Source organism: Littorina saxatilis, linkage group LG12 (genome assembly GCF_037325665.1).
Source record: "Littorina saxatilis isolate snail1 linkage group LG12, US_GU_Lsax_2.0, whole genome shotgun sequence".
In the NCBI taxonomy this organism is placed as follows: Eukaryota; Metazoa; Mollusca; class Gastropoda; order Littorinimorpha; family Littorinidae; genus Littorina; species Littorina saxatilis.
In genome coordinates, this window is record NC_090256.1 from 73,524,451 (window position 1) to 73,551,363 (window position 26,913).

Below are 26,913 nucleotides of genomic sequence, written 5' to 3' on the forward strand. Positions count from 1 at the left end.
TCCAACAAGACCCAATCATTGGACGGGTCAGCACGCCCGCAACACACTACGTCCCCACAGAGGCCCTCGTGTGCCTGCCTGGAATGCTGATGCCACTCTCAGACAATACCTCATCTTCCATCCACCGGTTCCAGGATATCGCATCTCCCTTCACCGCCAATTTCAAAATCCCTTGTTTCCCTTTCACCACCAGTATGAGAATACTTCCATCATCTCTCCCTTCACCACCAGTTTCAAAATCCCGTATTTCCCTTCACCACCAGTATGAGAATACGTCGATCATCACTCCCTTCACCGCCAGTTGTATGACCACAGTGAATGCTAGGACAAGTGCGAGAGGGTCCGGTGAGTGCGCACTTCTTGCTGGTGCTAGGACCCACGGAGTAGGTCATGGGATACGGTCATGCCCTGTCTGCATGAGTCCACTCTGTCTGATTGGATCACGAGGTGGTTGTCTTCGCCTGTATGGTAATGGAGCACTCCGGGGAAGCCCTCTGGTTGTCTCTAACTTGGAGTGCGGGATATACTCTTATTCGTGTTTCATTTGCCGGGTTTATGGTGAATGCAAATATACAGTAGTAATTATATCCGCCCGAAGCACTTTTTTTTGCGGCTGTGACAACGTTGTTTGGGTGTGGCGCTGGTGGATGTTTGCCTAGTAAGAATTACACTGAGGGCATGGATGGTCTTTGCTTGCCATTACAGAGGAATAAAGTCTCCTTGGCAGCTCACAGCTGGCTGTGACCGTATATGGATATTTGAATCAGACTGTGATGTTGATCATGACTGTTCATGTAAAGTAGTACTGTACCATCCCTTCGTTCTTGTGGTGATGGGTTCTTAAAGAATTACGCGGATATCTGCTAGATATGTGGTTGTGGTTGTTGTTGTTGTTGTTGTTGTCTTATTCGGTCAAAGGAATAATTGATTTACCAGACGAAAGCATCGTCGTCTGATTAAATTACATATCTTACCCAACTCACATATAGCAATTAACCCTAGTTCAGTGCTGGTAACGCTGTACGCGTCCCCTTGGTAACAAGGAAGGCGCCTCTAAAAAAAGAGTGACATGAGACCCGTAAGGGTGTCTAAGCCAGCCCGGAAACGAGACTGCCTTCCGTATGCGCGCGCATACACCGCCATATGCAATTCATTCCAAAGCTCAGCGCCAGTGAGACTGGTCGCATTTGATGTACGCTCCGGCTGTTTCAGCCGTTTTGACTTAGTCTTTTGACTTTGTTGTTCCTCTTGGTATCTTCTTGCATCTGGACTTCTCTACTGCTGTTGGGGTGAGGTCGTTCTTGTTTATTCTTGATTTTGGCAGCGTTGTTGGCCGCTTTTTGGACTTGCAAAATTTTTTCAAAAATTTTTCGTGAGTCTTTGTTGTGTCATGGCCGACAATGCCAAGAAGAGGTGTACGCCTAAAAGGTAGCTGCTGCGCCCACTTCTTCTAAAGAATCTTCTAGGAAGACTAAACAATCCGTTTCTGGTGAAGATACTCTTGCAAAAAATCTTTTGATGTGTTTGTTGATTTGCCCGCTAAGCCGGTAGACAAGACAGCGGCCATTTTGTCGGCTAAGCCGGTTGACAAGACCGCTCACGTGAATAAACCTGCTAAGGGGGATTCTCCCCCTGTGGTGCCGGGGTTGGCATCCGCTGATGTTGCTGCTTTGTTGTTATCTCTTAGTTCGCAGGTGTCTACTTTAGCGGCCGAGATTACTTCGACGAGAGCGGAGCTTCGTTCTCTTCCCTCGGGTGTGGCTGGCGTCTCTTCGCTTGCCAACGTTCGCTCGTCTCCTGCCACTACAGTCACGAGAGCGGAGGTGCATGCCTCTCAGGATGAGGAGATTGTGCCGTGTCCGCTTTTGGGTTCGCATTCCGGCGTTCCGTCTCGTACACAAGGTATGTCTGCTGAGTTAGTAACCGGGTTCTCCGGCCAAAACTCGGCACGTGGTCAGGAGCGAGTAGCCTCAGGCGCATGGCGGCCGGGCGAAAGTTCTTATCTCTCGGCTGACTCAACCCGCTTTGGCGGCCTTTCAGTGGGGAGTAAGAGCCCTGGTACACGTAAGGAAGTTCCACTGCACTCTGCTCAGTCTGGGGACGGGGGCGAGTGTGTGTGGCTTCCGACCCCGCCCTCTGGGCGGGGGGTAGACAGTAAAGCTGGTTCTCTGCTAGACAATGGTGTCAGTACGGGAGTCAGCTTTCGGATTGCATGGTAGTGCAAGACGACTGGTTTACTGTGTGCAAAGCTAGGTGGTGCTTGGATCGACCAGGAGTGTCTTTCTGGGTGTCACCTTCCTGATTGCGATTGCGAGCATGAAGGAGAGGTTAACGAGGGTGCGTCCACGGTGGTGGACGACTCCCAGCTTACTTGCCGTTCAAGTTGTCCAGCGCAGTGACGTGGGCAGCGGAAAACGGCATTTAGGCACTGTGTGCGAAACTAGGTGGTGCTTGGATCGACCAGGAGTGTCTTTCTGGGTGTCACCTTCCTGATTGCGATTGCGAGCATGAAGGAGAGGTTAACGAGGGGGCGTCCACGGTGGTGGACGACTCCCAGCTTACTTGCCGTTCAAGTTGTCCAGCGCAGTGACGTGGGCAGCGGAAAACGGCATTTAGGTATTGTGGAAGTTGGTGATTCTGGGATCGACCGCGAACGGCTTGGCCGGGAGCGTCTTTCCGGGGGTCACCTTCCTGATTGCCATTGCGAGCATGAAGGAAAGGATAACGAGTGCGTCCACGGGGATGGACGACACCCAGCTTAACTTGCCGTTCAAGTTGTCCAGCGCAGTGACGTGGGCGGCGGAAAACGGCATTTAAGTTTTGACCGGAAGGGGTGGTTGAGAACAAAGGGGTAACTTACTCTACCTCTATCTGGTTCCGACTTCTGGAAGTTCGGAGGAACAGGATGTTCTCTTCAGCTTCCTGGATTTGTTGTCCATTGCCCTGGAGTTGGCAATTGGCCGCATGTAGCCGGGTTCTCCGGTGAAAGTGGTGTACGTTCGCAGGAGGAATGTGGCACGCATTTTCGTGGCTGGGCAACGTAAGCTTCCGCCCTGGGGGCAGGAGGTTGTTGGTCTGAGTGATTCTTGGATTGACCATGCAAGTCTCTCTGGGGGTCATCTTCCTAACTTTGTAACCAAGTAGGAAGGAGAGGATTGTGAGGGTGTGTCCACGGTGGTGGATGACACCCAGCTTAACTTGCCGTTTAAGTTGTCCAGCGCAGTGGCCTGGTCAGTGGAAAACGGCATTTAGGTTTTGACAGGAACGGGGGGCAGGTAGCGAACGGAGGGCTGGTTCTTTGTTGGACAGTTAAGTCAAACAGGGAGTCAGCTTCCGGATTGCACGGTTGTGCTTGACGGCTGTTCAGATGAAGGTGCTTACGCATTACTGAAGAGCCCTGATTTTAGGTTCCGTTTCATGTTAGCAAGTGCAGTGGTGCTCGCAGCTGAAATGGTTTGAGGACTACGGGATCGTCCGGTGTGTTTTTATGCTACCTGTGGGTTCTGATGTTTACTAATCCACGGCCGGTTTCGCTTCCGCTTTTGTGGCTGTGGCTTCCGGTACAGGATGGGATAGCCTTCTACCGTTAACACTGGGGTGTTGGTAGTCGGCACCTTTCAGCCTTTGGCTGTCGGTTCCGTCGCTGCGGTTCCTTTGCTGTTATTCAGGCTGTGTCCACTTCCTTTTCCAGTTTTCCCGCTGGAAGGAGACAGGTGGATGGAGTTTTGGTCATGGAGTTTCGGTGTTGAATTTTTTCAAAACTTTTCCGATTTTTGGCAAGTATTGCCTTATCGGGATTGGTGACTGGTTCTCATCATTTCGATGATTGTTATGATGCTTTTGAACGAGGGGAGGCTTATACTTCAGCTGTGTCGCTGTTCGCGGCATTTTGAAGTTGATTTGAGCCTTCTGAGGAGAATCTTTGAGTGTTAAGTTCTTAGATCCTCTGGCGGGGTTTTTTGTACTTGTGGAGTTTTCACAAGCGAGTCTTCTTTGTCACCACTACCTGTGTAGACAACGTTCGGCTTTATACCTGCGGCGGCGTTGCTTTAGCTTGTGTCTTACGCTTAAGAGCGTGTCACTCGCGGAGCGCTTTCTGTAGGCTTCGGTTAACTCCAAACTTAAGAACTTAGGTTCTCTGTTTTTGTTCTACGGAACCGCCCTCGGGTTTGGCTAAAAATCCATCTGGATTTGGATAGCTAGGAGAAAGTGTCTGTAAGATCAAGATCTCCTAGCTCGGGGAGTTTGTGGCTTCGGGTTTTTATGATGGGCTCGTTTGAACAAAACGCGCTTTTACTCTCGCCTGGGTGGTTACGTTCTAACTGGATATCTTTGTGGTCTGACAGGACGCAGATACAAAGGAGTTAACTTTGCCGGTTTTTTACCTGAGGGTAGGCCTCTGCCTTTAAAGTTTTGTTCTTTTGGCTAGGCTTTAATCTCTTTCTTGTTTGAAAGGTCTCTTTTTGAGACCCCTTCTATGCACGCGGGCTTTTATCTATCAAAGAGACGCTCACGGTAAAAGGGAAGCGCAAGGCAGGCCTTGGCTGTCGTTTGTTTCCAAACGAAAAGCTTCAGGCTGGCTGTTATCTACTTTAGCTTTTGGCTCTATACCCTCGCTTTCACAGGATCTTTCTCATAGATCGTTTTGGCGACCTGTTGGTCGCACAGTACGGGTCTTTGCTATCTTGGTTCCAGACCTCTTAAGGCTGGCAAGAAGGCGTCTTTGCTTTCTCACATTCCAGTTACACGGATGTCTTCTGTAAGGATATCCTTGGGATACTTAGGGGCTTCCGCCTCAACTCTGGATTTGATTCAGAGTCTTTATAGGGGTTTTGGGCGTGTTTGTTCGCTTGTCACTCAGACTGGCTTGGTTCGAAGCGCTTATTTCTTACGGAATGAACTCCTCTTCTCTACGTGTAATGCAGGTGGCGATCCACCTATTCTGGGTTTCCGTTTTTCTTTCATGTCTTATTTTTAAGACTTTATGTAATTTCTGTCACTTTGGTACGGCTTGGTGCAGCGTTGCTTTAACCCGTTTCAAGGCTAGCCTGGCGGATCTACACGGAAAACGGCCAAGCTTACTCTAGTAGCTTCTGTGAGAAGTGGGAGTAAGCATACTTTCTGGCTATTTTGAATATGGACATCTTTTTCAAGAAAGACTGATCTATGGCTTTTGGGTTGCTTCGAAATTTTCTGGCATTTAAGCAAAAATGGAAAACAAGCTTCGAGTTGCATTTTCAATTCATGAAGCAAGGGTGTGGCTCCTTTAGAGTCACGTTTAGTCAATTAAAACTTTTCGGGTTTCGAAGTTTTTTCCGACTTGCACGGATCTTGTTAGATCATTGAATCAAAGGTTACTTGCCTTATCTTTCATCTCCATCGTGATTCTACCTTGGCTTTTATGCGGAAAACGGGGAAAACCAGCTTCCAATTGTATTTTCAATTCAGGAAGCAAGATTTTGGCTCCTGTAGAGTCAGGTTTGGCTCTTTTAATATTTCGATTTTCGAAAAATTTTCTGACTTTCACGGACCTTGTTAGATCGTTGAATTAAAGGCCATTTGCCTTATCTTTCGTCTCCGTCTTGATTTAACCTTGAACGGTTGGAAATGACGTTAAACACTGTTTTAGGGTGGGTACAGGTCTATCTACTCTGGTAGGGGTATGACTTTTTGAAGTCAACCTTACCTAGATGGACTGCGACACTGGACTCTTGCTCCTGGGGAGCTTGATGTGGTTATTTGTCCCGTGAGGACTCTCAGAAGGTACCTGTCACGGACTCGGCATTGGGTCAGAAAATCTGAAGCTTTTATGATATCACTTAGCACAGCAAGGTGTAGGGATATTGCGAAAGTTTATTTAACCAAGTGAGTCTCCACTTTGATCAGACAGGTGCTTACCTGGTGATTAACACAGTCTGGAGATGTTAGGGCAGTTTTGCCTCTCACCGTATGAGGCAAGGCCTTGGGCCTCCTCTTTGACAGTCCTCTGGTCGGGCCGTTTGGCTGAAGTACTGGAGTCGGCTTACGGGCGGTCTGAGGAGGTTTTTATTAACCTCTCCCTCAGAGACGTCTTGGGACAGGACGGCAGTTCCGCGTTACCGGTTATGGTAGCCTTGGAACAGGTTCTAATTTCATGATTTCTCTATATACCCGCCACCTATAGTAGCAATCTGCTATATGTGAGTTGGGTAAGATATGTAATTTAATCAAAAATTTTAGTAATAAATTTTCATTTGATTAATATACTTACCCAACTCACATCGTTTATTCCCTCCCGCCTCCCCGCTGTGGTGGGTGTTTGGGTCTAAAAAAGGAGTGAGTTGGGCTTCGCTTTAGAATGAATTGCATATGGCGGTGTATGCGCGCGCATACGGAAGGCAGTCTCGTTTCCGGGCTGGCTTAGACACCCTTACGGGTCTCATGTCACTCTTTTTTTAGAGGCGCCTTCCTTGTTACCAAGGGGACGCGTACAGCGTTACCAGCACTGAACTAGGGTTAATTGCTATATGTGAGTTGGGTAAGTATATTAATCAAATGAAAATTTATTACTAAAATTTTTGATTATTAGAATATAGACAGTAATACTTATAACGAAATTTCAGCTTGAAAATGGTAGGTTAGTTGAGACCATACAGAGGATCTTCTTACTGCTGCTGCTCCCGCCAAGTATGACATTAAAACCAATAAAGTCTGAACAATTGTTGGACTTTCTCTCAATTACGACGAGGTATCATTTATTGAGACGGTTTCCCCAAATAACACACTCACACAACTTTTGCTTAAATAAACCTGGACAAATTTAGCAAATCGTGAATAGTGTGCCTGTTTTAATATGGAAACTAGCATAGCCTGAGGACAGCAGCAGCAGAAGCACTATTCACTACAAGCGATGAGATTGTTTTGCTGTCAGCTAGCTTCTATCCCATAGTCACGATCGCTGTCGATCGACCTGACTGCCAAGCGGATTAACCCCCAAAGAGGATCAAGCCGATCCGACAGCAGTCGCGATCCGTGAATCACTCTGACGTTGCTACGTGGTTGTTGTGCTTTAGTCGTCATTGGTGTTTTTTACGGAGAGACACAGACAGACAGACAGAGTGAATTTGCATTTTTGAGTCACTTGAGAAAAAGTGACTCTATGTAATCGGTCAGTGTTAGTCTGTCCGGCCGGCCGTCCGTAGACACCACCTTAACGTTGGACTTTTCTCGGAAACTATCAAAGCGATCGGGCTCATATTTTGTTTAGTCGTGACCTCCAATGACCTCTACACTTTAACGATGGTTTCGTTGACCTTTGACCTTTTTCAAGGTCACAGGTCAGCGTCAAAGGAAAAATTAGACATTTTATATCTTTGACAAACTTTTCTCGGAAACTATCAAAGCGATCGGGCTCATATTTTGTTTAGTCGTGACCTCCAATGACCTCTACACTTTAACGATGGTTTCGTTGACCTTTGACCTTTTTCAAGGTCACAGGTCAGCGTCAAAGGAAAAATTAGACATTTTATATCTTTGACAAAGTTCATCGGATGTGATTGAAACTTTGTAGGATTATTCTTTACATCAAAGTATTTACATCTGTAGCCTTTTACGAACGTTATCAGAAAAACAAGGGAGATAACTAGCCTTTTCTGTTCGGCAACACACAACTTAACGTTGGGCTTTTCTCGGAAACTATAAAAGTGACCGGGCTCAAATTTTATGTGAACGTGACTCATTGTGTTGTGAATAGCAATTTCTTCCTGTCCATCTGATGCCTCATATAATATTCAGAACTGCGAAAGTGACTCGATCGAGCGTTTGCTCTTCTTGTTAAAGGTAAAACTAAAGGAACAGTTGTAGCTTTTTTTGCATCCATTTTGTTATATTTTCAGCCGGACTATATTTTGAGGGCGTATTTCTATGAATATTATATCCCATAAAATAACGAACTTTTTCTCTGAGCTCTCCGAACTTTCATCACAATTAAGTTTTTCTATCATTTATGGTATGACGTAACTCGATGTGCGTGACTTGTAGCTCGAAAGAAAAGCAGGCCAATATAGTTGTCTGGGCACTTAACAGGGTTATCCACAATGTCGGTGCGCAGAAATGGAGACTGAATCTTGTTAGCTGGATCTTTTGTGGCCGTCGTGGTGATGACGAGGGTTGTGCACAACTTTCCGGAAGCTATAGGGTTTTGGGCTGTTTCGCGCGCGCATCTCTGTTTTCCCCTTGCTTCCAGAAGGGGATGCGAACATGCGAACAAACATAGAGTTGATTGGTGAATGCGCGGCTTGTATTGGGACACGTAGAGCTGTATGAATATAATAGAGCTCTGGAAGAATGCAGGTGTAGGCATATACAACCTTTTGGAATCATGAATTTTAAGAGGTTTGCGATTAGTTGGTTCTTGGTTTTTAACCTTCAACCTATTTGGCAATGCAGGACCGAGAGAATGAAAAGCTCCGAGTTCTAGGAACATATTACCATGGGGACAGAAGTTGCGAGAACATGAGGCTTTGGAAAACACAGAATGATAGAAATATAAGGTTGAAGAACAAAGTTGTGGAAGCATTCCAAATTGTGAGAAGATATAGCTCAAAGGACAGTGTGTTTGTGGAAGATATTTATAACTCTCAAAACGTGCAGTGTTGTGGAACATAGAATTGTGGCCATACAGACTTGTACTTGGAGCACAGAGCTCTGACATTGCAATAAATATTGAGCTGTGGAAACACTTGTATACTATTGACGGCGATGGTTATACATAGTTTGTGCCATGGAATGTTAGAGCAGGTTTGATTGCAAATAATGTATGCTGGTGTAGTACACTTGTGTTGTTGTTGTACCTACTCAAATTGTTGATTTTTGCGCTGGAAATGTTTGTATGTTAGAGAGAGGGAGAGAGAGAGAGAGAGAGAGAGAGAGAGAGAGAGAGAGAGAGAGAGAGAGAGAGAGAGAGAGAGAGAGAGAGAGAGAGAGAGAGAGAGAGAGAGAGAGAGAGAGAGAGAGAGAGAGAGAGAGAAGGAGAGAGAAGGAGAGAGAGAGAGCTAGAGAGTTTGTGCCGTGGAACGATAGAGCATGATTGAAAGCCGATAATGTATGTTAGCACTGTAAACTTGTTTGTCGTTGCACCTACCCATATTGTTAATTCATGCGCTGGATATGTCTTTAGGTTTAAGAGTGAGAGAGAGTGAGAGCGTGCGTGCGTTCGTGTGAGTATATGTTAGAGAGAAAGAGATAAAACCGGTTGATTGTCCATAAATACAAACACACGGCATGTATTACTGACCCCCCCTCCCCACACCCCGTTGAAATGAACCTTGTGTGTTTAATCAATAAAATGTCTTACGTCTTACGTCTATTGACGTGCTCAAGGGACCGCAGCGAGGAAAAAACGTCTTTACCTGTGGGGATCCCAAGTCTCATTAGGGCGCAATTTGGCCGTCTGCCAGACCAGGCTTGTAATATATATAATGGGGGACATAATGTATAATTATATTTCAATCTGTCTACATAGTGGAGATCCTTTTTCAGCTGTAATGTGCATAGGGGCAATTTATGACCTACCAGGAAGCTCATGGGTTTCAAGGGGGATTTTCTCCCCCTCTCAACCCCCACCCACCTTGTCCGTCCTGATCTTCCCCCGTGTCTTTTGCAGGCTCTTGACGTTAAAAACAGAAATCCGATAGCCTTCGTGCCAATGGTTATTTGTGTTGCCATAAGGACAGAGGCACTCACCTTGAGTTACGAACGTCGTGACAGCTTCGGTGGCTTACTGTCAATTGAGAGCCACAGCACAAGCTCGCTGCATGGACATGTGCCGAATATGGCATTAAATATCATATTCTTACTCCGAATCACATTAGCATTGAGTCACCTGAGATGCTTATCACTGAAAAACGCTTACCCGGCTAAAGAATTTAAAGGGAAGCAACCCCATCACCAAAACGAAAGTGAAAGTAGCTTTGGTAATGGGCCAGCACACCGGGAGTTACCTCCCATACGGGTGTATGCCACGTCACTTCCTCTAGGAACACGTGCCTATTCTCATACGTCTTTTTCACCTCGGAGAGGACGGTTCACTTTTTGACGCTCTGTGGCTGACCTTGTGTGTTTGAGTGACACCCGCCGGCCACGTTACCCAGCTTTTCTGCTCGCCTTGCCTACAGTTTGGTGAGCTCGTTCCCGTTTGTTGTTGGTTGTTTGCGCTGTTTCGTTACTGTACGTTGTCCGTTTTTTACGGACTTGTGTGTCAGTGACTTGCGTGTTTCGCCTTTTTGTTGTGTGAGTTAGTTAGCTAACTCGTGTGACTTTGCTAGTAGCTCTGCGTGCCCTCTTTCTGTCTGGGCAAGTGTAGCTTTAGTATTTTGTTGACGCGTAAGCGTGTGTGTTTACTGTGTTTTCAGTCGTTTAGACTTACGTTTCAGTAAATCTTTTTACTTTGCCACGTGTTGTTGACGTTCGTGTCAGTGTCTTGCGTGTCGCCATTTTGTTGTGTGAGTTAGGTTTCTAGCTCGTGTGACTTTGTTCGTAGCTCTCCGTGCCTCTGCTTTTTGTGGGGCAAGTTTAGCTATAGTATTTTGTAAACGCATTAGTGCGTGTGTTTACTGAATTTTCCAGTCGTTTAGACTTATGTTTCAGTAAATTTTTTCGCGTTGCCACGTGTTGTTGTCAACATGTCTGATTCAGACAAGCGCCGTGGCAAGTCGGACCCCAAGGGGAAAATTAAGCCTAAGTCTTCCTCTTCCAAAGCAACGTTACTTGTTACAGACCAAGAGCGTAACACTTTGTTGGCTGTACCAATTTCGGCGCCTAGCGCTGTTACTACTTCTGCTTCTTTTGCGGCGCCTAGCGCTACTGTTACTTCTGCACCTGTCTCTACATCGGAGACTTCGTCATCGTTGTTAGCACCTGGACAAGGTGCGTTGGTTTCCTCTCTGTTAAAGTCACTGGTTCCGGAAATCCGCAGCTTGGTGCAGGCAGAATTTCAGCGTTCCGTCGCCAGCAGTTCGGCGTTTCCGGCATCTGGCAGTGACGTCCGGGCATTGGCTTCCGTGTCTTTGTCCTCCACTTCCGGCTTGGAGCAGCGTCCTCCCTCTTCAGCGTCGGCTGGTAAGCAGAGCTGGTCCGATAGCCCTCGTGAGGCGCCTGGACGTTCTCCTTCGGGGGACAGCTCTTTCGCATCGGGTCACGACCGATACCTTGCTGATCTTTCATTTCCGGCGATAACCTACGAGGCCCCGGACTTGATCGAACAGCGGCGGCAGTCGGTTTCGACTGCCGCATTTCCGGCACTTGCCGGAAGTGATGATCCGTCCGCTCCGGCACGCTACGGCGGTCGCGGCAGGATGGAGTATTCACTGACTTCCGGTCCTTCCGGATCGCGAAGTCAACCAGTGCAGTCTTCACTTCCGCATTTTGCGGTTCCGTTGACTACACTTCCGGTTTCGGCCGGAAACGCTTCTTCCTCTTCTGGTGGTTCCTTCCGGATACCAGATAGTGGATTACAGCGTGCGCCTTCCGGCTTTCAAGCGCCTAGGCTTGAGCAGGCATCACTCCACTCAGTCGGGGGAGTGACGTCAGCTCATCCAGCTCCGGTTTTTGCGGATGGTCGTCCTGCTTACCCTTTACCTTCACAGGGTTTTGGGCGGCAGGATGACGTTAGTGCTCAGGCTTTTCCGGTTTCCGGTTTGCCAGGGCATGCTTCTGCTTCCGGAACTGGTGACTTCGGTCATGGTTCCACGTGTGACTATTCTGATGCTCCATCAGTGGTCAGCGAGGAGTCGCGGGGCGTGTTTCCGTCGAAGCTCAAGGCTGTTCTTGACGTCGCGGCGGAAGTAACGTCTCGTTATTTTCCTGAAGGGGTGGTGGCTGCGGACTCTTCCGCATCATTCGTTCCTTCTGCCATGGCGGACTTCCGGCCGGCACAGGAAGATGTTTCTTCCTTCCGGTTCGCCGAGTCTCCGTCAGTGGCTTACCAACTTTCGCATTCACTGGTTCGTCCAGCACATGCGGGGAGTGGTATTCGGCCAGTGCCTGTTCCGTTACTGCTTCCTTTTGGTCCAGTTCCGGAATCAGCTCAGCAGTGGGTGGCTTCAGCTGCCCAAGCCTCTTCCTTCGTGCCTACGGCCAATAGGAAGCTTGGCATGCCCAATCAGAGCCAGAGTTGGCTGGCGTCTTTTGCACTCCCTAGGGCTACCCTTCCGGTTTCCCGGGAATTGCTGCCTCTTCTGACTAAACCGATCAAGCGTGATTCGGTTTTGCCGGTTTCCGAGGCTTCCCTCCTCTCTGCTGAGGAGGTTGGACGTCGGCAGATCGAACTGGCCTCCATTGCGGAGACTCTCGTTCGGGCTCTGTCTCGGGCATTGACCGATTCGCTGGTTCCTTTCACTCTCAGTGAAGAACAGAATGCGGACGATGTCTCTGCGCTTTTGACCGCATTGGCCAAGGTCAATGAGGAACAATTGCGTCTTTCCTCCCTGCAGTACACCCAAGCGGTACTCTGTAGGAGGGATCTCTTCCTCTCGCAGTCCCAATTCACGGAGCTGGCTACTAGGGAGACCTTGAGAGTCTCCCCGGTCTCAGAGGAGTCTCTCTTCTGTCCGCTGGCACTGGATGCCAGACAGAAGGAGATTCAGTCAAACAAGGACAGTCAGTTCCTTGACTACACTCTGAAGGGGGTGAAACAGTCTCAGCCTTCTAAGCAGAAGCAGGCTCAGACATCGTCTAACCCCAAGCCAGCTCAGAAGCGGCAGGCTCCGCCGGCCGCTCGTGGTGGGAAGAAGAGGACGGCATCGGGGAGGGGGCGTGGCGGCTCTGGAAGTAAGCCACACCCCCAATGAAGCGCTCCCGATCTCACCTCCCTCCCGCCCTCCACTTTGGTGATGGCGGGAGGCCCCTCCCGGGCACTTTCTCGTTGGATGTCGGTAGTAGACAGCCAATGGATTGTGGGAGTGGTGAGATCGGGCTTCCGTCTACTCTGGCGGGAGGAAAAGGCGCCTCTTACCCGAGTGCCTCCGCGGTTCAAGCCCCCCTTCTCGCAGGAAGCACGTTCCGTCTTGCAGTCGGAAATTGCCTCCCTGGAGCAGAAGGGCGCGGTGGAGAGAGTTCGGGTCCACAGCTCCCTGGGATTTTACGGGCGTCTGTTCGCTGTTCCCAAAGCATCAGGAGGATGGCGTCCCGTGTTGGATTTATCTCTCCTCAATACTTTCTTGAGGGAGATAAAATTCAAGATGGAGACGCCAGCCTCTGTCCGAGACTCTCTCCGCCCAGGAGACTGGGTGACCTCGATCGATCTCACGGACGCATACTTTCACATTCTTATGCATCCGGCCGACCGGAAATGGCTTCGTTTCCGGTGGGGAGATCAGATCTACCAGTTTCGCGCACTCCCTTTCGGGCTGTCTCTCGCACCATGGATTTTCACCATGGTGGTGAGACAGGTCTGTGCACTGGTGAGGTCCCAGGGTATCCGTCTGCGGGCTTATCTGGACGACTGGCTCATCATGAACCAGTCCCAGAGCGGCTGTTCGCAGGATACCCTGACGGTTCTTCGAGAATCCAACTCGTTGGGGTTCTCGATCAACCGGGTAAAGTCGGAGCTGACCCCGTCACAGACATTCACTTATCTGGGGATGTCTTTCGACACGGTCGCTTGGACTGTCCAGCCTTCTCAGAGAAGGGTGGACAAGCTCCAAGCTCAGATACGCTCCACTTTACCTCTCCTGATGGCTTCCATCCGCTCGCTCGCCTCCATCTTGGGGCAGATGGAGTCTATGGCTCTTCTGGTTTCACTGGGCCGGGTCCACAAACGTCCGCTTCAGTTCGCGCTGAAGCCGTTTGTGGACTCTCCTCTGGTGGACTGGGACGCCCTCATCCCTTTGCAGGGATGGTTCCAGTCTGCGACCCTTCCGTGGTTGGACACGGAGTGGGTCTGCAGAGGTGTTCCGATCGTCGTGCCCCTCCCCGACCTGGACCTCTTTACAGATGCGTCCAGGGAGGGTTGGGGGGCACATACAGATCTTCAGACTACTTCCGGTCTGTGGACGACGGAGCAGTCCTTGTGGCACATCAACTTGCTGGAGCTAGAGGCAGTTGCTCTAGCTCTGGCCAAGTTTCTGCCCTCCCTGTACGCCAAACATGTTCGTCTGTTTACAGACAACATGACAGTGGCGGCGTACATCAACAAGCAGGGAGGCTCGCGGTCCCCGTCTCTCTCGGAGAGGGCTTGCGAGATCCTGGTGTGGTGCTTTCAGCATCATATCACGATCTCGGCCAGGTACCTTCCAGGGAGGCTGAACACTTTGGCGGATGCGCTCAGTCGTTCCGGTACAGTGCTTCAGTCGGAGTGGACGATCACTCACGGGGCACTGCTTCGCCTTTGGGCCCAGGTCCAAAAGCCTCTGGTGGACCTTTTTGCCACAAGGTACTCAAAGAGGCTTCCGGTGTTCGTCTCGCCATTCCCGGACCCTCAGGCATGGCGAGTGAACGCTCTGGACTTTCCCTGGACGGGTCTGGAGGCGTACGCCTTTCCTCCCTTTCCGTTACTCAGCCGAGTAATCCGGAAAGCGGAGATGGAGGAGCCGGCCCTTCTTCTTCTGGTCGCTCCTCTGTGGCCGTCGCAGGTCTGGTTTCCAGATCTTCTTCGGCTCGCCCAAGGGCCCCCCATTCCTCTCGCACTCGTGCGAGGGGAACTAGTGCAGCCCCAAACAGGCATTCCACACGAGGAGCCCAGTCTTCTGAAGCTTCACGTGTGGAAGTTGTTCGGGACTCGCTGAAGCGCTCTGGGGCGTCGTCTTTGACTCTGGACTTGGTGGCTCGCTCGCATAGAGCGTCCACCTCTTCAGTTTATGCTTCCCACTGGAAGGCATGGACTGCCTGGTGTTCAGCTAGAGGGGTGAGTTCGGTGGCTCCGCGCTCTATTCAGGTCGCTAACCACCTCTCTTTCATGTCTTCGCAGGGCGCCTCAGTCTCCTCGTTGAGGGTCCGGCGCTCCGCTATCTCGGCGACTCTTAAGCAGATTGGTCGTTCTGTTCGAGTCGGGGGCGTTATAGCTGCAGTCATTAAAGGGGCTGCTCTTAAGGAAGCTAAAGCTCGTTTGCCCGCTCCCAAGTGGGACTTGTTTTTAATCCTGGAATTCCTTCGTTCTGCGGATTTTGAGCCTTTAAGCGAGGCCAGTCTGTTCAATGTCACTCGCAAAGCGCTGTTTCTCCTTTTGTTGGCTACGGCCCGACGGGGTAGCGAGGTCCACGCCCTGTCGGGTCAGCCTGGAGATATCTCCTTTGAGCCGGACGGTTCCGCATCTTTGCGTTTCCGGCCTGATTTCCTGGCCAAGAATCAGTCTCCGGGGCAGGCCTCTCCGCTGGTTAGAGTTAAGGCTCTGACCAGCGCGTTGGCCCCGGATGACCCCGATTCGGTCAATTGCCCTGTGAGGGCACTTCGTCTGTACTTAGCCCGGACTCAGCCGATTCGGTCTAGTTCTCAGAAGTTGTTGTTTATCTCTCTCCTTACTAGGCGCGAGAAAGATTTGTCGAAGGTAACGTTGGCCCGGTGGGTGTCCTCGCTCATCAAGCAGGCTTATGAGTGGAGTCGCACAAAGAGGGGGGGGGTTATGCCCTCCTTGCCACTTGACTCGGCCCGAGCCCATGAAACGAGGGCGTGGGCATCCTCTCTGGCAGTTCTGCGCTCCAGACGTCTAGAGGAGGTGCTGACAACTGCGTATTGGCGTTCCGAAGATGTTTTTATAAACTTTTATCTTCGGGACGTCACAGCTCTTCGACAGGATGGCTCCAGAGGCCTTCCAGCGCTCATAGCAGCAGGCCAGTTCCTGTCCAGAACTTGATGGTGAGTTTTGATTCATTTCTAGCCCACCGCCTTGTTGATGTTATCTGCTAATGTGATTCGGAGTAAGAATATGATATTTAATGGAAAATTTCCTAAATAAATTTTCATTTAATTAATATACTTACCCGAATCACATACTGTATTCCCTCCCACCTGCCCCGCTTATGGTTTTAAGATTTTTTAAAGCCGTATGAGAATAGGCACGTGTTCCTAGAGGAAGTGACGTGGCATACACCCGTATGGGAGGTAACTCCCGGTGTGCTGGCCCATTACCAAAGCTACTTTCACTTTCGTTTTGGTGATGGGGTTGCTTCCCTTTAAATTCTTTAGCCGGGTAAGCGTTTTTCAGTGATAAGCATCTCAGGTGACTCAATGCTAATGTGATTCGGGTAAGTATATTAATTAAATGAAAATTTATTTAGGAAATTTTCCAGTAAAGCACACGTCACAAAATTCAGCATTACGTCTGTCTGTCTGTCTTGTCTGTCTGTCTGTCTGTCTGTCTGTCTCTCTCTCTCTCTCTCTCTCTCTCTCTCTCTCTCTCTCTCTCTCTCTCTCTCTCTCTCTCTCTCTCTCTCTCTCTCTCTCTCTCTCTCTCTCTCTCTCTCTCTCTCTAAACCTAGAAGACACAGACACTCAACGCGGTCTGGTTTCCATGCCGCGACAGAAACGATGAATATTGTGTATTGTTTTAAATGTCTCGCAAAGCTGTACCCTTTACCCCAACCAACCCATTTTGAAATTAACCTTCGTGTTTATTCAATAAAATGTCAAAGCGTCTCTCTCTCTCTCTCTCTCTCTCTCTCTCTCTCTCTCTCTCTCTCTCTCTCTCTCTCTCTCTCTCTCTCTCTCTCTCTCTCTCTCTCTCTCTCTTTCTCTCTCTCTCTCGCTCTCTCTCTCTCTCTCTCTCTCTCTCTCTCTCTCTCTCTCCCTCTCCCTCCCTCTCTCTCTCTCGCGGCTTTTTAATTCAACCGCAAATATCTTCCTGAATGCTACACTGTTACGTGAGCTGTGTCTAAATGCTGTGCCAAGCTTCAGCACTACACATCAAATAACAAACATGAGACCGATCTTACGAAAGCCCGACGAAGAACAGACGGTGAATAGATTTACTGTTTAATATAGTCAAAGGGTACTTGAGTCTAAAATGCTATCTTCTATGACTCGACAGGTTAGGGGAGGACTCAGACAAGCCTAGGACGCTCGAGTGGAACTTTAGAAGTATTGGCTGGCCTGGGTTGTCGCGTGTAGAGTAGTGTGTTTGAACGTCTGAGACTGGAAGCAGAACAATGTCTGTCTCGCCTTCTCTTTCTGCTCTTGTATCCTCTTTCTTCTCTTGTCTCGACTGCTTCCCTTTGTATATTGAAGAACCAGACAACTGCCTGGCTCTCCCCCCCCCCCCCCCCCCCCTCTTAAAAATCGTTAGGTGTATAATCAACCTGGTTCCACTCCGGGCGACAGAAATAGCTGGTAATAGTGGAGGTAATAGGGCGAGGCTGCGAGACAGCTCTGGGCGAGGAGCGGAGAGTGTCTGAAGATCCACCAATACCAGCGAGAGTTGGAGGAGGAGGAGGTGGAGAGAGCAGTCACCGGCAGGAATCAAACCGATTCAATCCCCCCAAACCGCGTCCGGCCAGCCCAAGTACCTGTTCTTGCACAGCTCTCTGGAGGTTAAAATCGTGTCTGGAACGGCTAGGTGAGGCCAAGGATGAGGTCGATGAAGGGAAAGCCAGATGCCAGTTGAAGTGTCTGTAGTCCGTTTGGCTTGTCCAGAGCAGACGTATCCATTGCTCTCTGCTGTCATCTAGCTGACTGGACAAATGACATGCTACTCTCTGTCCGGTCCTTTCCCTGTGTTCTTCCACTCGTGTGCCCCATCCTTACTCACCTCGTAGCCCACTTACTTACTGTCAGTTTTGTGGGCGTTCAGTTTAACGTCAGAGATTGTTTGATCGTGTTCAGGGCGACGTTTTAACGTCGTCATTGCCTTTTCTGACTCTGTTCTATGGCCTGGTTGACGTGGCGGCCTTGGGATATGAAACGTGACCGCTTGTGGCACTGACCTGTGTTTGTTTTTTTAGTCCTTAGCATTCTTCCACTTAAATGAGTTCCCTTGTGATTCTTCATCGTATTATACTAGGGTGCTGTGAGCGCCCCATAGTTTTCTTTTGGGGTGGGTTGAAGTGGGCAACTGCTCATGGGTACAATCGTTTTTAGGGTGCCGTGACTGGGTGATAGTTGTTGTTGAGTTAAATTAAGATCACGGTGTTTGTTGTTCTGTGTAAGCTGTCATTTGGGGCCAATGCTAGCGTCCTGTGAAACATTCCATTATTGTCAACGTCGGTGTGCTTCGTATATTTCTTAGTGGGGCTAGAGGAGCTAACAGGATACTGAAGTATTGTGTTTTAGCTGGACATACTATTTTTTTAAGTAATGTTTTAGTTATGAATTCCATCAATGTTGCCCCTTTGCTGTTCCTCCTACGCCCTGCCCCCACCCCCATCCCCACCCCCAATATTTGTCATCTTTGCGTGCGTGCGTGAGTTTACAGAGAGAGAGAGAGAGAGAGAGAGAGAGAGAGAGAGAGAGTTTTACACAGAGGGTGACAGAGAGAGAGAAGGGTGGGGAGGGGGGGAGGCATGGTCAGCATCAATCAATAAGCAATCAGAGTAGATAGCATTCCTGGGGCCATGGTCTGTGAGCAGTGATCAGGTTGGTCACTTCCTGGACACGGGCTCTTCATCAGAGAGGGTGGGCTTTCACTCTGTTTACCCACACCATGATTGACCTTCTGCCTTCCTGACTGCTACCCCCTTTTAAGCTCAGACAGAGAGACAGACAGATAGACAGACAGAGAGAGTGACAGAGAGCCACGCAAAAAGAGAAATAGAGAGAGAGAGACAGAGAGAGAGAGAGAAAGAAAGAGAGTTTCCCAGAACTTATGGGTTTTTTTTAGGGGGGGTAATGTCCTGTGTGATTGCTCTCCTATATATATTTAGTTTTCTGGCTGGTTTACCATCAATAATGGTTGAACAAGGGAAAAACTAGTGACACTTGAGCAAGAAGAGCAAGAAGAAAATGACCAGTCTGGTCATAGAGTACTAACAGGAAGAAAATGAAAATTACTGTTGTCACTGATGAGTGTAATGAACTGCAACTTCCATTATTCTTGCGTTCGTTTTGAGTTTCTGAAACTCTTCTGCTTGCTGTCCATAGTGTGTTTAAGATGTCTCCATGAGGCAGACTTTGATTTTTAAATATGTTAAAGTTTTTATAGTTTTCTTTTGTTGCATTATTACTTTTGAATAATGTTAAAAAAAAGTGTTTGTGTATACTGTATCGCCTAAGAAGCATGTGCAAGAAAAATAGCTTTTGAAGAGCAAAGTGGCACAGACAGTTTAACTCGTATATTTATAACAACGGTTCTTTCAATATTTTCATCCACGATTTTTGTTTTTCTGTGTGTGATTAGATGTTGGTGTGGAGTACTCAGTGGCCGGCATCAACCGTGACTACCGCACGGAGGTGAAGAGTTTGTCAGACGCACACCTGTGGCGAGTCAGGCGCCAGGCGCCCGGTGAGGCTAACGGCACCTCCAGCGAGAATGGCTCCGCCCCGACTCCGGCAGGGGTCACTATGCCCCCTGTGGACCCGACCACCACCGCAAGACCCCCGGCCACCACCAGGGCTCCTGCCACCACACAGCGACCACCAGCAACAACCACCCCAACCCCCACCACCATAAGGCCACCTCAAACGCCAGCGCCACAAACGCCAGCGCCAACCCCCACCACCATGAGGCCACCTCAAACACCAGCGCCACAAACGCCAGCGCCACAAACGCCAGAGCCACAAACGCAAAGGCCAGGTGGAACCACGGAAAGTCCCATAATTGTTAAAGTGAGATGTTTGAGTATTAGGTTTGTTACCGTGGAAACCCTTTAAAGACCATTAATCTAAGAAAATCGGGTCTTTAAAAGAAGGGATTCCTATCATTCAGAGGAATATTTAGGTTTAGAATGGAAAATCTATCAAAAAAACAAGTCGCGTGAAGCGATATTAAAACATTTAGTCAGTCGGTATCAACACGACAAAATAGTCATTGCCGAGACTACATTTAGATAGTCTCGGCTAACAATTCCCGAAGACCGAGACGGGTCACGCTCGTCTCAGCGAAGCATGCGGCCGTAGTACTTACTGAACCTATTTCTTTCATTCTGAGCATATTTTTAGAATAAACATGACATATCTATATATTTTTTAACTGAGGAGAAGATGATGAATACAATGCAATCATTTTTTTTAATCTGCTTCTGAAAATTCGATTTTAATGACAACGTTAATGAGCAAGCTAATTAAATGACTTTTAAGCTTCCGAGCTGAAATGCAATCCCATAGTCCGGACTTCCTCGAAAATTGCTTGACCACAATTTCAATCAATGTAGTTGAAAAATGAGGGTGTGACAGTGCTGCCTCAATTATCACAAAAAGCCGGATATGACGTCATCAAAGGCATCTATCAAAAAAATGGAGAAAAAAAACTGGGAATATCGTACCCAGGAACTCTCATGTAGAGTTTCATGAAGATCGGTCGAGTAGTTTTCTCGGAATCGCTTTATACACACACACACACACACACACACACATATATACATACATGTATACATACATACATACATACACCACGAACCTCGTCTCGATTCCCCGTCTATGTTAAAACATTTAGTCAAAACTTGACAATGTAAAAAGCAAGGTCTTAAAAGGGGGAGGTCAACCTAAATAAAATGTCTGGCTTTTGTACTCGGCTCTTTGAAATCTTCCAAGAAGCTTGAACTTCAGTATTTGACAAACATACAATAGGATACACTTGTTCTGCCGTTCTAAGGTTGCATCCCTTCTTGTTTTGCAGGACAACCACAACTACTACACGTCGGCCATCTTCCCAGGTTATGCAGATCAGTACTTCATTGAACTGGACAATCCCAGCTCACAAGGCACGCTCAACTCCGGACATCGCTTAGCTGTGGTAAGCTTTGGGTCATTGACAAACATACCTGTACCTCTGAGGGTGGTGGGAGGCTGTCAGAGTGATGGAAGAAATGAACATCTTTTCACACAGAAAGATTCTGGAACAAAGCCCAGTTGGGAAATTCTGATTCAAAAGAGAAACACATCTGTTCGAGGGTTTCAAGTGCCTCTTACATGAAGTTTTATTTTTAAATCTCTCTCTCTCTCTCTCTCTCTCTCTCTCTCTCTCTCTCTCTCTCTCTCTCTCTCTCTCTCTCTGGTGCTGTCTGTTGCAGGTGATCATCAAGCTAAACTAAAGAACTCAAAACAAGTAATGTAATGACAAGGTACTATTATCTGTTTAAAACCACCAACACTCTGATGTATTTTTCGTGGGACCATAAATTCTTGCATCTACATACTACATCCAATCTCCAGGCAGTAATGCAAGCACTTCAGCCAGGGAAGGAAAGAACTTCTGTGCTTTATGAGACCATGTGAACGATTTTATTCCTGGAAACAGCCAGGCAGTACAGTGGAGAGCAAAATATTGATTGTATTTGGTATAATTTATTCAGCATGTATCTGGGTTTTTGCTTCCAAATTAAAGCCTTATATAATTCTAGTTTATTACCTTTGCACACGTACCCTAGCGAGAAGATCAATACATCTATACTTACATCTGTAATCATTTATGCAGCAACAGCTAAGCCTAACACACGTCCCCAACACATGCGCACACACACACATGCTCACACACATGCTCACACAGACACACACACGCTCACACACACACACATACACACACACACACACACACATACACACACACACACACACACACACACACACACACACACACACACACACACACACACACACACACACACACACACACAGCACGCGACAGACTGTTTTATGTCAGAGAGAATGTATAAAACATGGTCACTGATCCAGGTTCAAGCGTTTGCCTTCTGTCTCACGTCAGACATTTGTTGTTTTTCAGACATTTTATTCATGACCTGTATATCCGGCAACAGTTACAGCATATTTTCATAGCCAGTATGTGTGTGTGTTTTTAACACCTTTTTGTGTGTGTGTGCAGACCATCGCCTTGCCCTTCAAGTTCCGATTTTACGGGCACAATATCACCAACATCACAGTCGCAACGGGAGGTGAGGGCCCAGAGCCTTTAACAGTAGGGGGAGGAGGACACTCGGTCCTCTGCGTACATGTCTAGAGGAAGGCTCAGTTTTATAGGGACGGGTGTGATGGGGATAGGATGTGCGAGGGGGGATGGGAGGGGGTTTATGTCGGGGAGGTGTGTCAGTGGGGGGGGGGGGGGGGGGGGGGGGGCTGGGAGTCTGTTCTGCAGTGGACCGTGTTTCTTTGATTTATTCTGTGGGTGTGGGTTAATGATTGATCTGTTTTGTTGTTGCAATTGTTGTTGTCCATGTTCATAATTGAGCTGCATTAATTCATGATGTTAAGCGTGATATAGAATGTATCATTTTCATTATTCATTAAATGACTGTGGCATCTATTAGGTTCAGCAAGCATGAGATTTGTCAAAGCTTTAGAGATCATTCTTGATATCCCCAGATTACACCAGATTCCATGATTTTGCATTATTTAGTAAACAATTTCCAGGGGAGCATGCAGAGGTTCGGGGGAGATTCTTTACAGCCTTTTCACAATTTCACAATCTCTTTTTCTCTTTGGCCTCTTTTTATTCAAAATTGTGTTTTTTGACTCACATGCGAAGAAAAAGTGAGTCTATGTACTCACCCGAGTCGTCCGTCCGTCCGTCCCCCCCGTCCGTCCGGAAAACTTTAACGTTGGATATTTCTTGGACACTATTCAGTCTATCAGTACCAAATTTGGCAAGATGGTGTATGATGACAAGGCCCCAAAAAACGTACATAGCATCTTGACCTTGCTTCAAAGTCAAGGTCGCAGGGGCCATAAATGTTGTCTAAAAAACAGCTACTTTTCCCATTTTTCCCATTTTCTCTGAAGTTTTTGAGATTCAATACCTCACCTATATATGATATATAGGGCAAAGTAAGCCCCATCTTTTGATACCAGTTTGGTTTACCTTGCTTCAAGGTCAAGGTCACAGGAGCTCTTCAAAGTTGGATTGTATACATATTTTGAAGTGACCTTGACCCTGAACTATGGAAGATAACTGTTTCAAACTTAAAAATTATGTGGGGCACATGTTATGCTTTCATCATGAGACACATTTGGTCACATATGATCAAGGTCAAGGTCACTTTGACCCTTATGAAATGTGACCAAAATAAGGTAGTGAACCACTAAAAGTGACCATATCTCATGGTAGAAAGAGCCAATAAGCACCATTGTACTTCCTATGTCTTGAATTAACAGCTTTGTGTTGCATGACCTTGGATGACCTTGACCTTGGGTCAAGGTCACATGTATTTTGGTAGGAAAAATGTGTAAAGCGGTTCTTAGTGTATGATGTCATTGCTAGGTTTAGTTATTTGACCTTGACCCTGAAGGTCAAGGTCATGTAAAGGTCAAGGTCAAGCATGTGAGTCGTATGGGCTTTGCCCTTCTTGTTTTTTAAATTTCTCCTTATTGTTGAGGATGTTTGGTCTCTTTGTGCAGGGTTCATTTACATGAGTCCATTCCTGCATCAGTGGCTGACAGCGACACAGTACATTGCACCGCTGATGGCCAACTTTGAAACCTCTGCCAGTACCGACTCCAACATTTTCTACAAGCAAGTTGGTCAGTTGCAGTTAGTGATTTATACTGTTAGGCTGTTGAGGAATTTATTTCTTGCACGCTGATACTATACTGACTATATGACTGTCAATTGTTTAGGAATATGTGACAGAGCTTTGAAGCACTTATAATCATTCCCATGGACACACCACATGCTTACATGCATATAATCAGACACAAGCAGCCATGACCACCCGCACAAGCACACGCATGCACGCACACACAAACACACACACACACACACACACACACACACACACACACACACACACACACACACACACACATACACACACACACACACACACACACACACAACCACACACACACACTCACAAACACTATTCCAAAAATGTAACTTCTCATATCTGCATAGATCTCAACAACCTGTCATCAGGTACTTTAGTGAATTGTAGTGTATTGTATTGAGTTTTGAGCACAAATAGTTTTGGTTTGTTTCAGGCGAGGAGTTTATCATTGAGTGGCACAACGTTTTTCTGAAAGATCAGACTACAGGTATTAATTTTCGCCTCCTGTGTCTTCTGTGAGTGCGTGTGCATGCATGGGTGCACCGTCATGTTACTTTGAATAGGAGATCAGTCTTTGTGTGTGTACATGCATGGGTGCACCGTCATGTTACTTTGAATTGGAGATCAGTCTTTGTGTGTGTACATGCATGGGTGCACCGTCATGTTACTTTGAATTGGAGATCAGTCTTTGTGTGTGTACATGCATGGGTGCACCGTCATGTTACTTTGAATTGGAGATCAGTCTTTGTGTGTGTACATGCAAGGGTGCACCGTCATGTTACTTTGAATTGGAGATCAGTCTTTGTGTGTGTGCATGCGCGTACTTGTGTGAGTGAGTGTGTGTGTGCGTGTGCTGGTGTGCAAGTGTTTTTGTGTGCGTGTGTCTGCTTACATGCTTGTACAAATGTATGTGCTTGCATGCGTGCAAGTATGTGTGCATGGTTGTGTGCATGGTTGTGTGCATGGTTGTGTGCATGGCTGTGTACATGGTTGTGCAGGTTCTTCTTCTTCTTCTTTGTTCATGGACTGAAACTCCCACGTTCACTCATGTTTTTGCACAAGTAGATTTTACGTGTATGACCGTTTTAACCCCGCCATTCAGGCAGCCATATACCGATTCCGGGGGGTGCAGGTTCTTTGACTGATAAGGTTGGCTCTGATTTTACCAGCATATCAAGTTTTCTATTCAACATTTCTTTCTTTTTTTACATTTAGTCAAATTTTGACCAAATGTTTTAACATAGAGATGAGGGTAGTGGTGTGTGTGTGTGTGTGTGTGTGTGTAAAGTGATTCAGAGAAAACTACCTGACCGATCTTCATGAAACTTCACATGAGAGTTCCTGAGTATAATACTATAATATCCCGAGACGGTTTTTTTCATTTTTTTGATAAATGTCTTTGATGATGTCATATCCGGCTTTTTGTGAAAGTTGAGGCAGCACTGTCACGCTCTCATTTTTCAACCAAATCGGTTGAAATTTTGGTCAAGTAATCTTCGACAAAGCCCGGACTTTGGTATTGCATTTCAGCTTGGAGACTTAAATATTAATTACTGAGTTTGCTCATTCAAGTTGTCATTCAAATCAATTTTTCGCAAACAGATTTAAGATTAATTGCGTTGTATTAAAAAAAATATGGAGATATGTCATGTTTACTCTAAAAATGTGATCAGAATAAAACAAAATAGGTTCAGTAAGTACTACGGACGCGTGCTTCGCGGCGGCGAGTGTAACCCGTCTCGGTCTTCGGTATGTTTAGCCGAGAATATCTGAATGTAGTCTCGGCGATGATTGGTTTGTGGTGTTTATCTTGACTAAATGTTTTTATATCGCTTCACGCGACTTGATTTACTCTTCTTTCTTCCTTACTTACATTGTTACTGACTTGTAGTTTTGGAGTCAAGCATGCAGTGATTGTTTGTGGGCAGCAGGAGTGTTCGTCTTCCAGACCAAACTGAAGAGTGACGGCACCATCACCTTTGTCTACAAATCTGTGAGTTGTCTCCAAGCACCACAGGCGCTGAAAACTAGTTTATTTCAACTTGTGCTTTGGGCAATTATTGTCACAGTGGACAAGCCTTGCAGACATCAAGGTCTGCAAGTGTATAATTGTTCAATGATTTGACCTTCAGCCAAAACAGTCTGTAAGAATATCAGGTTATGTGATTTTGTGTCTTTTAATTGTTTTGATTTTGAAGAACTGAATTAAAAACTGTTTGAAACATGGCATGTCAGGAAGAAAATTCAAGTTTGTTTCCTATTTTGTCAAACTTCCTCTTCATAATGTCAGTAAATTTACCTCCATTCCAAGAATACTTCTCTGATGAGTCCGAGGTTTTCGGATATTTGGAGGTCTTGAAATAGAGCTACCACTGTATTCTCGAAAGTCTTCTTAAGGCAAGTTCCTTAACCCTATTTGGACTACATTGCCTCACATCTAAAAATAAATGCGCTCATATTCAGTCAACATGCCTGCTGTAAACTTGCAAGCAACAGTAACGGTCTCGGTATTGAAAACATGAATCGGGTGGAATATAGTGGATAGTAGCGAGATTTTGGACAGGAGCAGAGTAACCGTAAAATTCCGGTATTAGGCGCTAAGTGATGCATTTTGCTGCGGGAAAAATCTGGTATCCGTTCAGAAAGAGTTAATTGAGCTGGTATCCGTTCAGAAAGAGTTAATTGAGCTGGTATCCGTTCAGAAAGAGTTAATTGAGCTGGTATCCGTTCAGAAAGAGTTAATTGAGCTGGTATCCGTTCAGAAAGAGTTAATTGAGCTGGTATCCGTTCAGAAAGAGTTAATTGAGCTGGTATCCGTTCAGAAAGAGTTAATTGAGCTGGTATCCGTTCAGAAAGAGTTAATTGAGCTGGTATCCGTTCAGAAAGAGTTAATTGAGCCCAAAGGTTGACTTTGCAAAGACTTTTTATTGAAAATTCCGCGGTCAATAAATATGAAACAAAAGTCGATATGCCCCCCCGAGGACCGACAAAAAAGCTGGTCTGTCAACAAACCACCAAACATCGTTTTTGTCATCATTTTGGTAGTGAGAAAATAAGTGCACAATCAACACAGGGAGCCATGCTTTGAATTACGGGTTCCGTGCTGATAACAACACGAGTCCCGGTTTGATAACCACTGGCAATCAAAGCTGGCGTGTGAAAGCAACTTTCTGTGTTTTTGAGTTCATAAATGTTGGAATGAATATGTCAGGTTTGAGGATGCACAGTTCTGTAGGTTCATCTTGGTATTCCACCCCCTCGGTTTTCTGTTGTAAATATTAAGCTGAGTGATCGA

General features: G+C 47.0%; 2 protein-coding genes across 6 annotated transcripts in view; one reads left to right on the forward strand and one right to left on the reverse strand.

Annotated features, from left to right (window-relative positions):
* Positions 1–2,421, reverse strand: part of LOC138981497 (octapeptide-repeat protein T2-like) — a 17,632-nt gene extending 15,211 nt beyond the window's left edge. Inside the window, 2 exon segments of the mRNA XM_070354441.1 lie at positions 1,602–1,803; positions 2,376–2,421. Coding sequence (XP_070210542.1) covers positions 1,602–1,803; positions 2,376–2,421 — 248 coding nt within the window.
* The window catches only part of LOC138983238 (plexin domain-containing protein 2-like), a 108,904-nt gene that overhangs the window by 62,951 nt on the left and 19,040 nt on the right, over positions 1–26,913 (forward strand). For 4 of the 5 annotated variants that reach the window (XM_070356657.1, XM_070356660.1, XM_070356659.1 and 1 more), the window contains exons 2-7: positions 19,301–19,728; positions 20,738–20,854; positions 21,941–22,010; positions 23,470–23,592; positions 24,052–24,105; positions 25,547–25,611. In XM_070356657.1, the coding sequence (XP_070212758.1) occupies positions 19,301–19,728; positions 20,738–20,854; positions 21,941–22,010; positions 23,470–23,592; positions 24,052–24,105; positions 25,547–25,611 (857 nt within the window). The remainder of the gene's footprint in view (positions 1–19,300; positions 19,729–20,737; positions 20,855–21,940; positions 22,011–23,469; positions 23,593–24,051; positions 24,106–25,546; positions 25,612–26,913) is intronic. The other variant, XM_070356658.1, reaches the window with a different exon arrangement.